Source organism: Dermacentor variabilis, chromosome 1 (genome assembly GCF_050947875.1).
Source record: "Dermacentor variabilis isolate Ectoservices chromosome 1, ASM5094787v1, whole genome shotgun sequence".
NCBI lineage: Eukaryota > Metazoa > Arthropoda > Arachnida > Ixodida > Ixodidae > Dermacentor > Dermacentor variabilis.
Genome location: NC_134568.1, coordinates 186,056,111 through 186,075,066, shown reverse-complemented (window position 1 = coordinate 186,075,066; position 18,956 = coordinate 186,056,111). Strand labels below are relative to the sequence as shown.

The 18,956-nt window shown below is 43.0% G+C and overlaps 1 protein-coding gene and 1 pseudogene across 1 annotated transcript in view; one reads left to right on the top strand and one right to left on the bottom strand.

Moving 5' to 3' along the window:
* Window positions 1-572: 572 nt before the first annotated feature.
* On the top strand, window positions 573-2,168 carry LOC142591326 (pyridoxal kinase-like; annotated as a pseudogene).
* The window catches only part of Neos (nuclear receptor coactivator protein neosin), a 115,113-nt gene continuing 98,053 nt past the window's right edge, over window positions 1,897-18,956 (bottom strand). The window contains exons 10-11 of the mRNA XM_075701190.1: window positions 4,329-4,646; window positions 1,897-2,734 (exon numbers count right to left, since the gene is read on the bottom strand). Coding sequence (XP_075557305.1) covers window positions 2,190-2,734; window positions 4,329-4,646 — 863 coding nt within the window. The 3' untranslated portion in view covers window positions 1,897-2,189. The remainder of the gene's footprint in view (window positions 2,735-4,328; window positions 4,647-18,956) is intronic.

Sequence of the window (18,956 nt, the reverse complement as noted above, 5' to 3'; positions counted from 1 at the left end):
ACATGGTAGTACACATCACAAATATTTCCTCCAGCGCTCGTCCCGTCCTCCCTTGTCAGTGTTTATTTTGCGCCGTTTTTCACCCATGGATTCGTACCAACAAGCTCGCATACTTCCATTTTAAATCACAAATATTTCTTGCGCAAATGCTAAGTGTCGCTCCCGTCCATAAACACGTTGCCGTGGTATTTAACAAGCGTCTGCAGGCATAATCTGGCACGACGTACGTACGTATTAATCACACTGAACAGTAACCGGCGTAGTCAAACGAAACAGCTTTGTAAACTGGAAGCCCCGAGGAACTATTTTCCGCCAACCTCATACGTCACCAACATATGTATCAATGAAAAGGAAGTTTGGCTTGACCAGTGTAGTTCAACCATTTTTTATTATTTTTTTTTTTGAATGAGAAACAACACACAACGGATGAAACAACCTTTATTTGTCTTGCTAGTGAACAGTTACTACTTACTTGAACAGCGGGATTCTTCAACAACACGGTGCGTTTATTCTGTTCGGGAGAAAGAAAAAAAAGAGAGAGAGCGAGAGAGAGAGGACTAAAAAAAAGGGGGGGGGGACCTGAACGCAAGCAACCAACCAACCATATCGAACTTCGAGCAGCGCGCGGACCGCGCAAGCTCGTGCATTACGCGCTTCACAATAGTAGCAAATTTCTAGCCGCTGTACCGGGCCTCGCAGCCCATTTGCCGTCTGACAGGGCCACGATTTCAATACAAGACTCCCGCATATTGTCAATCCAGTCACGTTGTTTCTGGATACGTTACAGATCTTGGGATTCAACGTGGGCGCAGTGCAGTTTTGCAATCACACGGGCTACCCAGTCTCGACCAGGTAACCGACGACCGAGTAACCTCGACACGTCCGTCTACTCGCACGTCATGACGGGCTACATGTCGTCGGTAGCGCTGCTTGAGCGTGTACGCGACCTCGTCGCCGAAATGAAGAAAGCCAATCCCGAAGTGGCCTACATGTGCGGTTCGGTAATGGGAGATCAAGGTTTCCTTTACATCCCTGCCGTGTTGTTGCCCGTTTACAAGACATATACTCCCGATGGCCGACATTCTGACGCCAAGCGAGTTCGAAAGTTAGCTGCCGCCATCACGATCCGTGACGACGGGGCAGCGCTCGACGCTAAGGAAGCAATGCACGAAATGGGCGCCACATCGGTCGTTATTACGCAGACTACAGTGAAAAGCAACATGATCACACTACTAGTGTTCGCCAGTAAGCGCTCCGGGCACCGGACTTCGTTGCGAGTGGACGTGCCGCGCATGAACGCTCACTTCTGCGGAACGGGCGACCTATTCGCACCAAACCTAGTTGCATGACCGAGTCGAAACTAGCGCGTGTCCGTTGAGACTACTACCACACACGCAGTGCTCAAGACTTAGACATGACCAGAACATGCATGCAGAGTCGGAGCTAAAGTACACAAACCACGAGCTGGAGCTACAACTTGAGAGCAAAGACGAGATAGAGAAGCCACCACAGAACTTCAGATCCGTGGCCCTCGCCCAAGTTTACGCAACACTCCACACTTCCGCTGCTTTACAGAAGTCGGCCAACGGGAAAGTGCGTCAATAAACATGTCACCCATTACGAAGTTGTGTGTTTGCTGTTACAAGTGTTTTATTCAGGATTTCAAAAGGGAAGAACTGCAACACATATTCACAGCGATTCTTTATTCATAGATGCATGTTGCAAGTGCTGCAGCTGTTTCCAGGCAACCAACTCCCATGTGGTTTCTCACAGTTTCAATGTAAATGGCGAAATTGCAGCTTGGAAGCTGTAAAGATTCACACAACAGCAAATAGTATAACTGTGCTGTTCTTTTATTCATCACAGGCCACGAATTGTTGCACTTGTGAGCTGGAATGACTGATACCAAATCCAATTTTATTTCATTATTTTACATATGACAACACTGATGAAGCCCCCTTTGTTGAAGAGCAATGATGGTTGGTATGTACTGGAAGAACAATAATAAAATGCATTTTGCAAACATGCTATTCATGAGGTTCTTTCACATGATCAGTAGGAAAGAAAAAAGAAAAGCAAGTCACACGGGCACAACTGGTGAAATAAAAGCTAAATGGGAAGAGGCCAGCAACCAGTGAGCACAGCTACAGCAGTTGCTTTTCTTGCAACTGCGCAAAAAAGGTGACATTTCAGTACCGTGGCGCTCCACTTCCAGGCCTGCCTGCAGACATCATGGGTCTTTGGACCTGGGTGCCCATCAATGGGTGCCTCATAGCAGTACCTGGACCACCTGGACCTCTCATCAATTGTGGTGGTTGCTGCGGATGTTGCTGCTGATACTGCTGCCCCACATGACTGCCAAAGCTACTGTTAATTCCAGGGGCATTTCCACTATAAGCTTCATCTCCATAACCATAGCCAGACAGTGGCTTGGAGGGCTGCTGACTGCCAAGTGCGGGCGATGCCCCAGAATTAGCACTGCTCAGCGTCTTCAGTAGATTGCTACCATTGTGGATCAAGTTGTCAAGAGCCTTCTGCACACTCGGGTTGTCAAAGTTAATGTAAGTGGAAGTGGGGACATCGCCTGCGGGAGCTGGTGCTGGTGGCTGTGGCTGCTGCTGCACAGGTGTTGGCAAGGGTGCCTGCTTCACAATGGTTGTTGGACTTGTAGGCCCTGGTTGTCCTATCATGCTCAAAATGCGCTGCTGCAGCTCTTGCTGTGTTGGCTTATCTTCTGCAAGGAAAACCCACAAAAGTTAGGACCTCTGCCATAATGCCCTTCTCACTGGCAGTCACTATGCAAAGAGGGCAGTGACCACAGAAAGCTCTTCCATATACACTGGTGAAACACTGTTCATTACAGTCATTATTCTGGATGTGCCAATTACGTACTGAAGTTAAATACACAGTCACAAGAAGTGATACAAATTAACTTGTCCATATACTTGCAAGCTGTTGCATAATCGCTGCAAAAAAAAAAAATGCCCTACTGAAGTTATGTACACTGTCACAAAAGGTTAAGTGATACAAATTAACTTGTCCATATATATATATTTTATATATTTGCAAGCTGTTGCATAATCACTGAAAAAGAAAGTGCCCACTGAAAGAGACATTGTTTTGTGCTCACAAGAGCCATAATTCATAAAAGATGTATCTGAGAATCTTGAGAACTCAATGGTATCGACTACGATTCCTTGAACATAAAATGTAAAAAATCGAATTTTAACTTGTCAAAACTTGTAAAGTTGAATGCTCAAGAAAAACGCTGAGAAGAGTGCATTTGCAAAGCCAAATGTATCTTAACTCGAAGATTCAGATAAGCATCCACATTATTTATACATCTGCAGAATGCCATTTAGGGGGACCCTGTGTCGTCATTGTGAGACTGAGGAGCTAATTTATCCTCTTTTACATTTACGCTGTGTTGTTCCTGCCCTTCCCTCTGCTATGTCCCTTGTCTGTTCTTTAAGGTTACATGTATCAAGGTAACAAATAATCCACCCTGCAAAAAAATTTTTACTTCAATAAGAATTATTCAGCTGACATCACATGGATTAGCACGTATGATAAACACCTATGATAAAGAACATTAATAGAAACAAGCTCTTAAACAACAGTCCTCTACAATATCTAAAGTTTCTTATAATTCAAAAGAGTTGTACCACTGTCTACCCTCAAATTATCATCAAGGTGTTCTTTATTTTTGTTAGAATGCACATCATTGCAGAGCAGATAGTAGCGCACAAATCTGCAACCACAAATTTAAAAATAAAGAGCTAACGCAAGGCATCCAAGCAGTTGAGTGTGCCGACTTATGACTTCCCATGTGACAGAGTACCATTACCTCAAATTAAAAAAACAAAAAAACATCAAAGCTAAACAAAGACGCATTAATGTGAAAAGCCTATCTACTCCGGCATCAGAGATCTTTCTGTTCTCGAATGCAAGGTGGCATACACCTATCACCATACAATCTTTGAAGCTTTCATGCACTTTCAATTGAAGTCTGCCTCATACACAGTGCAATTTATTTTAAGACATCATACTAAGAGCTAATCCTTAATTCTCTCCCAAGTCATGCAGCCATGACGATAGTGCTTTTTATTTTTAAACAATGCTTGCATACAGGTTAAGACTACCTTCACCTGCCAAGGAATATGCAGCAGTGCTAAACTAAACTCAAGTTTTTAATGTACAAGTTAACTGATATTTTCTTTCACACTTTGGAAATCAAAGTAAAATATTGAAACATTGAAAGCATAACATATAATTTGATAATAATCTTCTCAATCAACAACATCCTTGGTGAAAATGTGTATACCCACCAGGCAGCTTCGGTCGCTCAGGCTCAACATTTGCAGATGGTGCAGTTGATGAAACTGTCCGTGGCTGCTGCTGGGCTGATTCGCCCCTTTCAAGCATGAGTTGCTTGTCCCTGCGGTCAGTGAGATACTTGATGATACGGTCCAGTTCAGGAATGCTCAAATACTTTGAGTCCACCAGCAATTTGAGCAGGAACTGCAATTCCCGGTCAGGGCCCAGCCGGTCAGGTCCCCCAGCTGCTGCCTGCTGTGCTTCCACTTGCTCCCGGAAGTGACGTGCCACCAGCTTCAGTGAGTCATCCAGAGGCATGTTGCGGTGCTCTGTCAGCAATGGAGTCCCACCGGGGGCGTAGAAGGCAGCCAGAAGAAAGTAGCATTGCCACCGCGAGAAAAGAAACGCCACAATTTAGAAAAGTGACACCAGGAGACCTAGAGAGAACTAATGTAGGCCTACAACCAAATTACACAATGCAAAAGGATGCTGAGATGATTAATCCCTTCATGGATAAAAAAAAAAAAGGAGAGAGAGCAAACAGTGTGGAAGACAAGATTAAATCGTGATGACAACATTGGCACTAATTAGCAAGCTTTTTAAATATAAAAAAAATTTTTTCCAAGCATGCAAATAAAAAGCAGAGGATGGAGGAATATGTTCCTCTAAGTATACTGCATATAGTGATTAATATGTTACCATTCCGCAGAAAGGACACTTAATTTGAATGAAAAGGTAATCGTCCAAAAGGTGGGTTTTATCTTATTTTTCATGTGCTACCTGTTGCCTTTGTATGATTTTCTTCATTAGTATTTACACTTTCCACAAACCCTTCTGTTGCTTTTAAGTTTTCTCTGCCCTGCTGCTTCGTATTGGTGAAATTGTAAAAAATGGTCACTAAACTGCTGTTTCTGTAATTTCATAATGCACACTAGAATGAAGGTGCCATGGCAGCTTCAATAGTTGGCGACAGCCAACAAATACGTTTACCTCATCACACATTGTACAAGCATGAACGAGAAGAAAGGAAACTGAGGGCCTGATTTTTGTTAGTCATAACACAAGAAGCCAAAAGACAAAGATACCAAGGACAGCATAGGGGAAATTACTTGTAATTAGTAATTTAATTAAAAATGACAAATTAATGAAAATTAAAGTGGATGAAAAAACTAGCCGCAGGTGGGGCACAAACCCACATATTTGCATTAAGCATGCAATGCTCTTGCCAAATGAGCTACAGTAGTGTTGTTTTCCCATCCACTTTACAACAAAGAAGCCAACAGTCTTTGCTTCTTATGATATGACTAATAAAAACCAGGCCCTTGGTTTCCTTTCTTCTCGTTTATTACATAGTGATGCCTCAAATCCGTCAGCACTGACACCTTCAAGTAGCATGTGTGGGTTTAGTAACCAGTTGCCTTCACCGAAAAAGATCACATACACGTGGCGCCTGCGGCAGAAAGGACGTTCCACACTCGCCGTCAAGGCTGTGGGTGGTCGCACTAGCTAACGCTCCCAATTTTAGTTCTAATAGATAAACAAATACCCCAGAAAGTGGATGGGAAACCGGCGCCGTGGTAGCTCCACTGGTAAGAGAATTGCACGCATAATGTGAACACGTGGGCACGTGCCCCACCTGCAGCCAGTTGTTTTTTTCATACACTTTAATTTACATTATTTTATCATTTCTTTAATTCAATTATTAAGTAAATGTAATTACCCCTATGCTGTCATTGGTGTCTTTTTTTGTAGGCTTCTTATGATTCTACAAGCATGTGATTCAGGGCACAACCTCAGCTTTGTTTCAGTTCTACAGTGCTCATGATTGTCAAGGTTATTAGCATACAATTCCAAACTTAGGCTAAAAGCTAGTAATGCAGTAAGAAAACAGAGAGAGGGAGAATTCAGAAAATCAAACTTTACTAAAAATAAAATCAACCTGAATATTTTTGTTTAGTGCACTATATATTCTAGAAATAACCAAAAATAGATAAGTCGGCTGCCAATTACAGGTTGATGATATGCAGTTGAACCTACTCAAGCTGAACATTGGAAAATTATTGCTACAGCAAAGCGTTCTTTCTCTACTTTGAAGACATGACAATGTAAAATATTATGACGATTTTGAGTTATGAAGGACCACAATAAGACTCTGAAGCTTGATACCTACAGATATGTTCACACAATTAAAATTAATCAAAAGTGATACCACTGCAGACTTGACAAACGAGGAAGCTGTTCACAGGATTCAATAAATATGCATTTACCTTTTCTCTCATGTACACATGAAAAGCTGCCATAACACAAAGCATGCCTTGAAAGCACCATGCAAAATGCAAAAGCTCTGTACAAGAGAAAAAAGCTCAACACAAAATTACAAGTATAAGAACATGCCTTTTGAGCAGATGCTAACTGCCCAATGATATTAAAACATAATGATAATAGAGTTTAACTATGTACTTTAAATTATGGGGTCTTACGTGCCAAAACCACTTTGATTATGAGGCATGCCGTAGTGGAGGACTCTGGAAATTTCGACCACCTGGGGTTCTTTAACGTGCACCTAAATCAAAGTACACAGGCGTTTTCGCCCCCATCGAAATGTGGCCGCCATGGCCGGGATTCGATCCCGGGACCTCATGCTCAGCAGCCCAACACCATAAACAGAGTACTTTCTCATGCTGATGTCTGAGAACTGATATATCAGCAACATTGTGTCAAAAGGCAGTAAACATTTAACAGATTTACCATTCCAAAGACAATAACTGCGAGCATGCTACAATGTGATATCCGGGGCTTTCACAGAGTGAGTAGTGCAATGTTAAAGATGTGTGATCTTCATGGGATGCACTTTTGCTTCTAACATGCTTTATTAAAGCTGCTATTGAGATACAATACAGATATCTCTCTCAGCTGGTGAGTGCATTGTTAGAAGACTCCAGAATCAACTGTACGGCCCATCCTCACACAAACTAAACAAAGAAGGGCGTAAAAAGAACAAGACAAGAAAAAAGGAGAAGATGGTATGAGTGAAAGAATTTATAAATGTTCCAAGCTATGATCCAACGTGTACAACAACACTATTGTTCACATTCCAATTGACTCACTTGCGGCACAGAAAAGAATCAAGGAGACATACAATGCATGCTCCCTGCCAACAAAAAAAATCTATTAAGTTAATCCAATAAACCTATTAAGTCACAATAGCTAAAGTTTCTTAAAGGCAACACCAATCCACGCTTGGCTTGCTAAACAAGGCTATGCAAGGAGAAACTAAAATTGCATGGATATTAACAGTTTCACGCTCACAACTTCAGCAGCACAAAGGGGCCCTGGAATAAAAGAAGCTAGAAGGAAAGAAAAAAGTTTCTTATAGGCAACAATAATCCATGCTTCAGCTTGGTAACAATTTAAACTACTGAGACTAATGTGCTGAAGAGCATTCCTGATGAAGCTTTCTCTACTTGCTTCCATGACCTCCAGAAATGGGGACAGCTGTGTGAAGATAGCCAAGGGAACTACTTTGACACAACCTAGAGTGATTAGTCTGTAAACTGAATAAACAATTTATTACAGGCTAAACTTTTCTGACAAAGGTTATATTTTATTAGCTACGTATTATAGTTTACTTCTACTTCCGTGAGCTACCTCTATTGCTTTAATTAAGAATTACGTTAGCCATTGGGTACAGAAAACAAAGTTGAATGCAAAAATGAAAAGGCAGCAACTAAAGATAAATTCATAGATGAAATCAGAAGATAATGATTGGTCTGTGAACATAAGAAGTCAGCAAAGTAACATTACAATTCACTAATATGTGTGCCTTGCCTGAGGTGCTCACAATAAGACAGTCAACAATAGTCCATACATGTTCCTGGAGTACTGCACATGCAAGTTTAAAAACATTGATCATTTCCTCTGTTATGCGCAATCTTCAGATGCGCAATCTTCAGAAAAACAACAAAAGCTGGTGCACGCAGAAACACAGTTCAAAACTGAATAATAATAACAAAAGATTTTGAAAATAAAAAAAGAAACAGAGAATCACAAAAACTTATGGAAATTTTATTAGCACACAATTCCAAACTTAAGACTAAAAGCTAGTAATGCAGCAAGAAACCAGAGAGAGGAAGAATTTATTTTATTTTATTTTTTGTCTCCTGGAAATGGTATTACGCTGCCCGAGAAAAACTTTCACAAGATTCTTTGCTAGACCAGCAAAAAAATGCACCAGTAAAGCTGTTTGATCCTGGGCATATCTGTTCCAGATCATGCAGCCTCTGAATGACTGGATATGTCAACTCCTTCATGGCTATTTTGAAAGGTGTAATACCCCTGTCACACTGGACATTTTAATGTCATTAGATTTGAATGACATTCAGTGCAACAAATGCCATTCGACCTGCGGTGCTGCTACGCAGGAAAAAAATAATGTCATTCGGTCACAATATCAATGGTGATCATTGAAAAAGGTTGGCGAGAAAAGTAGAACAAGCTAGCTGCAGAGAGTCTGAAAAGTCAATCCATTTATTTTAATATAAATATAGAGTGTCGCTTTACTGAAATAACACGCATATAAAACTATTTCCAGAATGTCTGCTGTGGCCACCTTAGTAGCCACAGCAGATAAACTGAAGGCAAACAATATGACTGCCATGGCAGCGCTGATCGACGACGCTCAATTGCAGCATGTGAAGCAGTTAGTTGATGTGTGCTTTGCATTCTGAGCGAAGCATACTACTCAGCGGAAGAGCCTCAATCGTCAAATGGGAGCAGATGTAGTTCGAGATGCCGAAAACACATGCACGCAGGCGCCTGATTGTTTACAGTATGGATGACTAGGAAAGCTACGGCGGCCAGACATGACTGAGGTGGAGAGTAAAAACATTGTGTGACAGCCGGCCGCGCAGTTTTCCTCTGGTTAAATGACAGATGGCTTAAACAATGGAAAATTGCCTTTTTGCATGAATCCTTCTCGAATTACGTATGTGCAATACCATATTTTGCCTCATTGCTGGAGTAGAGAGTACACATTCGTTTCGAGTGCCAAGCCGAATGAGTTTCGCAAGCTCATTCGATTGTGGAAGTCATTTGATTCTAATGACATTAAATATCACTGTGTAGCAGCCAAATAATGTCATTCTATGCTAATGCCTTTTGATTAAAGCATCCAGTGTGACAGAGGTATAAGAATCATTCTGCTCCTTACTTATAGCGCCATGCCAGGCGCATGAGAATATTTTGGTTCAAAGCAAATTGTAATACTGTTGAATAATTTCGAAGTGAATAGATCAAATAGCTGTGGGATTTGCATAAAACACAACGTCCAGAAGTTGACAAGCCAAAAAGAGAGAGAGGAGGGTTTACTTGAAAAGATGGAAGTGCCATCTCGGGAAACAGTTTATTTTTAGTTTAGAGTGCTGTAACAGTACAAATATTTTCATGAAGAAAACGCAGGTTAATAAACGTTTTTCCCCACCAGCAGTAGAGAAAATTGGTTTACAGACTGTTTACAGGCTTTTCCTGCAATGGAAATGTCATAAAGACATTATGGAGCAGGAAAAATATCAATTTAGAACAGAAACCTTTTGGAGAAAAGATGTTGGGAGCATAACTTGCTACTCTAGCACAAATTCGAAGCTGCATTTAAAATTAAATTCTGGGGTTCTACGTGCCAACTCCACAACATGATTACGAGGCATGCTGCAGTGCGGGACTCCGGATTAATTTTGGCCAGCTGGGCTTCATTACTGCGCACTTGATACACTGTACACAGGCATTCCTGCATTTCGCCCCCATTGAAATTCAGCCACTGAAAGGATATGATCCCACAACCTCGTGCTTAGCAGCGCAACACCATAGCCGCTAAGCCACCATGGCAGATTACGAAACTCTGCCTCCAATTTATAAGAAAAGATATGAAAACACTCCACATTCAAAAAGATTGCATTTAGTATTAATTACAATTGGCAATAATATGCAAGTTCTCCCTTTCTTCCACCTTCTGTTCCTTACTGTTTTATTAAGATGATGGAAGACTTGGATTAACAGCTAATCCCCCTTGTGCTTTCCTCGGCTTTATTATGTATTGGTTTCATATGGGTTTTAATAAAATAGAGCAGCTTGGTTCCCCTTAATTTTCTCCTTCATAGCTATATATTTAAGAATTTGTGGATGCAGTTTGCCAATCTCGGGATGCACATCCTCCGCCTTGGCATAGGAGGCAACATTTTTCCTGATCGAATAGTTATAAAGTATAAAAATTGCAACACGCCTGTAAAGCAAGCTTTTGCCTTAACACTAATTTGGTCACTGTAAGGCAATATTGTCCCTTTGTTGCGATGGTGAAGAATAAGACTGCGGAACAAATAAGAGTCATTAAACTAATTTTTTATTGGACAAACTTCTGCTCACAATAAGCAAGTTACACTTGGCACAACATTAGTGGCAAGCACAGCCGTCGGTCGGCTAAATCTGATCTACAGGTCAGGCGTTTCAACTCATATATTCCAGCGCAATCGGTGGTGCTCAAGTGCATTCTAGAATGTACAACACTGTTCGAGTCACACATGAAATCTGATTACACAAGGTTCAGCGACAACAAATAGAACATGTGACAATTTTCGAGAAAGTTGATACATAAAAAGTGTCTTGCGCAGCATAACTTTCTAACAGTTGTTAGTTGGTGATAAACAGACACTGGAAAAATATGAGGTATGCGTGCGAATATTATCAAAATCACCAATAAGACACAATTTCTCTTTAAAGGCTGAAGCACATTGCACGTATTATAGCACTTAATATAATCTGAACAATATCTGAAAGACAGCACTGATGTCACACAGGCGGCCTCCTGTATTTTTTGCAATGCCTGCCAAGTCATGTCAAATATTGGTAGCCACACAGAGGACGTCGCTTTCCCATTTTAAGTGTATGGGGCACTGTGGAGAGTTATGTCAGCATTATATCAGAATGTGATACGAAAAAACAAAAAAAGCAATGACAGAACATGACAAAAGTTGTCGATGCGTATGCTACAGAAGGTTAATATCTTGAAACGTGGTGCGACTGCAGTGGACCACTGGATATTAGGCATTTTTGCGCGATAGGGCAGGCACTGAGAAAATACAGGAGGTGATGTTGAAATGCATTGCCAGAACCATGGAGGAAGGAAACGGTCAAAATGCGTGACAGGCCTGGCTTGAGTGATTTGACTATAATGCACCTACAACTATGGTTTCATCAGCATTATATCTTAGCCTGTCATGCAGATGGAAAGCTGGAACATTTTTGAGGAGGAGCATGTTGGTGCAAGTGTGGCTTAATAGGCTCCTAGGAGCGGAATTTGGCAAAGCCTGTGACACAGCTTGGTGATGAGAGCAAGCAATTACAAGTAGGTGAGAGGGCAACCACCACTCGAATTTGCACCTTCTAATGAGCACGAATGATGTTACATGTTAGAAAGCATCGTGGTTCTAGTACACTGCAGGACCACTTCAACTGTCTCATGGGCACACTGGACCCTGGCAATGAGGGGCACTGAGAAAAGACATGGCAACAGTAGTGGACTTTCACAGGGTGACGTGTGACGAATTGCAAACTAGAGATCTAAAAAGGCGTATTGAAGCTGGAAAGCTAGTTTTCTTTTCTTTTGCAACTGCACGTTTGTACTAGGATCACAAGTGTGGGAATTGCAAGGGCATTCTATTGTAGCATGATGACGTTAAGGACAGTTGCCACGCTGTGTAGTAAATTTTTTTACGTTAACAAATGTGCTTGATACGAGGACTGGCTGCAGGTGCTAAAATATTTGTAACGTAACGCAGCTTTGAAAACATGCGAATAAAAGAAGCATACAGTGCTTATTACACAGCAGCCGCACGAAAGAAGTGCTATTAAAACCACATGAATGGACGGTGGAATAATACATTGAAATTACGTTATAAGGTATCAGGCACACGAGCTTTGGCAGGTCGGAAACCCATGGCTTGTTCAAAAAACTCGGGAGAGAATCTGCAATGATTGAAAGTGCTTGAGGAAGGGCCAAAAAAGAAGAAGGTATCTCACGCAGGTTGAGCTTCGAGACAAGTAACAAGCAAGAATGGTGTTGCTTGTGTATTCTCTGAATGACGTGCAAAGCTGGCAAGGAAAAATAACAAATAAAATACCACTTTGACGTCCTTGAGATACTCACTTGTGCTATAGAGAGTGCCGATTTCAGTGGCCAGTTAGTAACTAGTAATCTAGCCGGCTTGAATTACTCGGGCTAGTTGACTATTTGTCATTGCCCCATTTCAAAGGGCATGCCAATAAATCATCATCATCCTCAAGTGGCACCACCTGGCCATTTGCGGTACGTCTATACATGTGAAAAACGTCAAAACGCTGCATGTAGCAATATTTCCTTCATGGCACAGTTTGGCGTAATCTGTGCAGAACTTGCATCAATGCCATGTTGCGCAAGTTAACCTCAGTACTTCCTGTCTACACGCGAGCCTAACCCATTCTGTCCAGTAATCACACGGACAAGCTTTGTAGGCATGCTCACTGGAGTTGTCAGCCAGTAGCCAAATGTAGCTTTACTTCAGACGTGCGCGTTGACTCGGGCCCAATCACCAAATTTCATGGCAATGAAACCAACGTGATGAGCGGCAAACATTTTGCAACAGTATGTCAACCGCCTCCACACTGGGTGGTGGTGCTTACAGGGTGGTGCAAGTGGCACCATGCAACAAACAGCACTCTAAAACAATACCGTAACAGTCTTCCCCCCCCCAGATCATTCAAGAAAAACATTATAGGGAGCAGTGATGTACTGGCTTGCATCTTCTGGCACTTCTTCGAAACTGAGGCATGCCGCATACTAAGTTGGGACAATTCGCAGCACTCTCTTTTGTGCCACTAGTGATCTTCAAGGCCGACTCAGAGTTTGCAGAAACAGCTGGATGAGTATCTCACACAGTTGGACGGTTATCAATGTCTGGAGCTGTAGGACGTTCAGGCTCCAATGGTCCCGCAGTTGGCACGGAGACCTCTTCACGTTGAAGACATAGGTGGTCGCTGTGCCTATGCCAGACAGTGCCATCACTGAGACAGACAGTAGCTGCTGATTGATCTGTGGTACTCATGACATGTGCAGGTACCCACAATGGGCCTTGATGGAAATTCTTCGCAGTGCGTTGTCTTCCACATTTGGCAGTGGAGCAGAACGGCACCCTCTGTCGGAATGCAGCTTCTTCTTAAGCTGTCTAAGCAGGACTGAAGTGCTTAAACTTGGGTGAAGAACATCTAAAGATGTCTTGAACAGTCTTGCCATGAGCATTTCACATGCTTCTCTGCCAGCGACCTCATGCGGTGTGGTTCTATAATGAAATAAGAACTTTAAATTTAGGTTGGGAAAGAACCACAACTGCTTTTGATGATCTTGTTCTTGACAGTCTGTACAACATGCTCTGCCACACCATTTGAAGCTAGGTGGTAGGGCTGTACAAGAATGCAACGTATCCCATCCCGTGTCAGGAATTCGAAGTATTGCTCACTAGCAAAGGCGGGTTCATTACAAAATATGACATCCGGCAGTCCATGCTGCACAAATGCTATACGCAATGCTGTGATGACAGCATCCGCTGACGTTAATGCCACTGGACAGACTTCGACGCACTGTGAATAGGCTTCAACAATAAATGTATGCCCAAAGAACAGGCCCCAAATTTAACATGAAGCCTTGACCAAGGCCTCTGTGGAAATGGCCAGGTTGCGTGCTGCACGTATCGAGGTGTACGCTGGTAAGCTTGGCATGTAGCACAATGCTTTACGCTCTAAGCAATGTCACCATCAATTCCTGGCCACCAGACATTTCTTCTGGCAATCGACTTGCTTTTGTCAATGCCAGGTAGCACAGCATGAAGAAGAGTCACGACTTTGCCTTGTAGAGATTTTGGGATGACAACTCTGGAACCCCACAGCAAGCAACCTTCACTGAGGCCGAGTTCACTGCTCCTTGCTGTGAATGGATTGCCCTCTGGTCCGACTGGAAGCCCTTCTCGCAGGAGAGCAAGAACTACATGATTCAGGAGTGAATCATTTCTTGTAGCCTGTGCTACAACAGCTGGTGACAAGAGTCCCAGGTATGCTTGTTCAAGCATGAAGGCTTCAGCTGGTGCAGGCAGATCAACACTGTTTGTTGGCAGAGGTAACCTACCGAGGGCATCAGCACGACTCAAGTACAGACCAGGCTTGTACACGAGCTTGTACTTGCAAGCAGGAAAGTTTCACCATCCGACTATAGTTGGGTACACCTTTAAAAAAAAGGGCAGGCCCCACCCAGACGACCAAAGCACGACAGCAGGTTGCCTCCGCAACTAAAATAGTACCGCTCAAAAAACCGTGCTTTTACAACGCATAATTCTCAGTATAAACAAAGATTTTTGTATTTTGATGACTGGTTTGATAAGAGTTCTCGTGATTGGAATGCTACAGCACATGCCAGATCGCAAGAGAAAAATAACCCCATGCCTTCGACAATGCTGCGCATCGTCTGCTTTTTAGCTTCACAGCAAGGGACAACAGAAGAATAGCTCAGCATGGCTTTTGCTCTAGTTTACATGTACACAGTACATTTACTACTTATTTTCCAAGCTTAAAATGAACCAGTTGCTATTTAACATGTACTTAAAAAAATGCATTTATCAAAACCATTCCAAACCTGGGGCAAGACAATAACCTAGGCAGGAAAGATACAAAAATGCTTCATTCATCGTTTTAAAGCATAAGATTTATATATATTTTTTTGTTTTGTGTTTTCACAAACTTATTTTCAAGAATGTTATTTTTTTTTTCGTTCCTTTTCACATTTTTTTTTTTGCAAGCCTGCAGCCTTGCCAGTTCACATAGCAAAGCATCAGCGATGTTCGCAGCAATCTTTCGTCGCTGGATCACGGCTCAGAATAAACGCACGCGGCACAAATGGTCCTTCGTAAACTTGCAAAAATATTACTGGCATGACAGAGCACCAAAAACAGTTTGGGAATTCACTCTGACGAGGGGCAGATGCACGCGACTGACGCGATTCTGCCCAGTTCGAAGAGCGGGCGGCCATCTTCTCGATCGGCGGGGTCACCAGCTGTCCAGCTCGTCACGTCAGTCTAGAGTGCACGCCCAGTGGTGGAGGCTCGTGTGCGTCTGCCTTGGAGGAGTAAACTTTCCTTTTTTTTAAAGCTGTACCCGATTATAGTCATGATGAAGCTTGCACAGGAATGGTCTTATCAGTACTGAACATAGTGGTTTATGATCTGATAAGCAGTGAAACACACGCACAGGTGATAGAAAAATGTGCGGAATATAACCAACCTTTATATATAGCTTTCATTGATTACGAGAAAGCGTTTGATTCAGTCAAAACCTCAGCAGTCATGGAGGCATTGCGGAATCAGGGTGTAGACGAGCCGTATGTAAAAATACTGAAGATATCTATAGCGGCTCCACAGCCACAATAGTCCTCCATAAAGAAAGCAACAAAATCCCAATAAAGAAAGGCGTCAGGCAGGGAGATACGATCTCTCCAATGCTATTCACAGCGTGTTTACAGGAGGTATTCAGAGACCTGGATTGGGAAGAATTGGGGATAAGAGTTAATGGAGAATACCTTAGTAACTTGCGATTCGCTGATGATATTGCCTTGCTTAGTAACTCAGGGGACCAACTGCAATGCATGCTCACTGACCTGGAGAGGCAAAGCAGAAGGGTGGGTCTGAAAATTAATCTGCAGAAAACTAAAGTAATGTTTAACAGTCTCGGAAGAGAACAGCAGTTTACGATAGGTAGCGAGGCACTGGAAGTGGTAAGGGAATACATCTACTTAGGGCAGGTAGTGACCACGGATCCGGATCATGAGACTGAAATAACCAGAAGAATAAGAATGGGCTGGGGTGCGTTTGACAGGCATTCTCAAATCATGAACAGCAGGTTGCCACTATCCCTCAAAAGGAAAGTGTATAACAGCTGTGTGTTACCAGTACTAACATATGGGGCAGAAACCTGGAGGCTTACGAAAAGGGTCCTGCTGAAATTGAGGACGACGCAACGAGCTATGGAAAGAAGAATGATGGGTGTAACGTTAAGGGATAAGAAAAGAGCAGATTGGGTGAGGGAACAACCGCGAGTTAATGACATATTAGTTGAAATCAAGAAAAAGAAATGGGGCATGGGCAGGACATGTAATGAGGAGGGAAGATAACTGATGGTCATTAAGAGTTACAGAATGGATTCCAAGGGAAGGGAAGCGTAGCAGAGGGCGGCAGAAAGTTAGGTGGGCGGATGAGATTAAGAAATTTGCAGGAACAACATGGCCACAATTAGTACATGACCGGGGTAGTTGGAGAAGTATGGGAGAGGCCTTTGCCCTGCAGTGGGCGTAACCAGGCTGATGATGATGATGATGCTGAAGCAGCGAAAGGAAGGCCCCACAGGTACTAGAACTTTTCAACGCCAAATACGAAGGCCAGTGGCTCATTGTCAATTTGGCTGAAGTTTTTCTCTGTACGAGAGAAACTTCTCTATGCAAAGGCAATGGGCAGTTCCCGACCATCAGCTTCTCAATGTGCCAAAACTATGCCAATCCCATATAGAGATGCATCAGAACTGAGACACAGTGGTTTCTCTGAATCAAAATATACTAGGACAGGAGCTGATGTTATGGAGGCGTCCAGAAATGTTTAGGAGAAAACGCTCGTAGACGTTCACAAGCCTTAAAAAGCTTTGGAGTTCCTTGACGTCATGGGGTACAGGTGCATGAAGGATTGCAGATATCTTGCTCAAGCTTAGAGATAGCCCTTCTTTGCTTATGGTATGCCCTAGGTACTCCACCTGTAGCATAGAAACGTGACACTTGTTGAACTTCAACTTGAGTCCAACATCACGAAGCCGAGACAGAACAGCACTGAGGTTGCGAAGGTGCTCCCAATCATTCAGGCAGGTACCAAAAGGAACATGTGTATACTGAAATAGATCCATATGCGTGGAAACAGTAACATATTTCCTAGTGTCTTCGAGAACTATATGCTGGTAGGCATGCCTCAAATACAGTTTGGTGAACTTTTCACCCCCTGACAGCATAACCCAAAGGTCGTCAATTCTTGGAATTGGGTACTTCTTCAAAGTGTCCACAGGATTAACAGCAATCTTGAAATCTCAACAAATTCTGATGTGGCCATCTTTCTTAGCCACTGGAACAAAGGGTGCAGCACTAGCTGAACAGGCGACTGGCTTAAGAATGTCCTCCATCTGTGGGCACTGAAGCTCTTGTGACACCCATCCTTCTGGAAAAAGGGCAGGGGCCATGGCTTGAAAAACTTGGGCACCACATCTTGCGGAACATGAATTGCGGCTTTCTGGCCCTTGAAAGTTCCAAGCCTCTGTTCAAATACCTCAGGACATGCTTGAATAACGTCCTTAAAATCAGAAAGAGCATGAACATCTGCTTCCCGGACATCAACGTCAGTGCCCAGTTCTCAAATCCAATTGCGACCTAGCAGTGTTGTTGAACATTCCCCAATCAGGAACAAAGGTAGGACAGCTTTTCTGCCGCGGAACTGTACTGGAACATCTGCTTTGCCTTCAACTTGTGAGCTCGCCTAAGTAGCATCGTAGGACTACATCCCATGGCATGACAGTCACCGATGGTAGTAGCTCCTGAAGAGGTTTTTTTGCAATAACAGAAACGCTCACACCTGCATCCAGCTCCATACGGAGCGGGCTTGCTACAAATGCTGACGGTCAGGGTGAAGGACGGCGAAGGCGTGACTGTGTCAACTGGTCACATGTTAAAACACATCGGCAAGTGCGTTGTCAACAGTGTTGACGATGTTTTACCAGCTGGAGGTGCAGAGCTGTGTAGTTTTGTAGGCTAGCCTTTCTGCGATGAAGTGTGTTTTCTCTCAGAGTTGCACACTCGAGCAATGTGCTTGCACTCGGTCACGAGGTGTTCCGCAGCGGTAGCATGAGACACACCTCTTTGATGCCACAATTTTATGTGTAGGTAGCGAACTTCTATGCGAACTAGCTATCTCGCCAGCATTTTTCTTCGCAGCTGCCATGACAAGTGCAGTTTTCATGGCGTCTTCGTACATTCGTCTGTACAGCTGTGTCGACGCAGCACATGATACGGTCCCTCAACATATTGCCAAGTTCCAAAGTTCCAATACTCCGAGAGACTTTTGAGTGACGCCACAAAGTTACTGACAGACTCTCCCTCCGCACGAATGTGCGTGTTCAACCTAAAACGCTGAACAACAGCAGATGGCTTGGAGCAGTAATGGTCACCCAGAACGGAAATAATTTCTAGCAAGGTTTTGTGTTGCGGCTGGGCGGGTTTAACGAGATCCCGCAAGAGAGTGTCTTCTGTCCACAGCAACTAAAGAAGACAGACTTTTTTTTGCTGCTGCAATGTCATTGGCGATGAAAAAAGTTGACCAAATAAATACAATTAATATTTAGTGATGAAAGAATTACTGGTTGCAAGTACACACGACTACCACTAATATGCAGTTGGTACGATTTCTCTAGAACTCTTGTTTTTTAATCTTGGTTGAAGTTAGCTGGGACACTTGGTATACATAACTGACTCCATATGCATATATGTA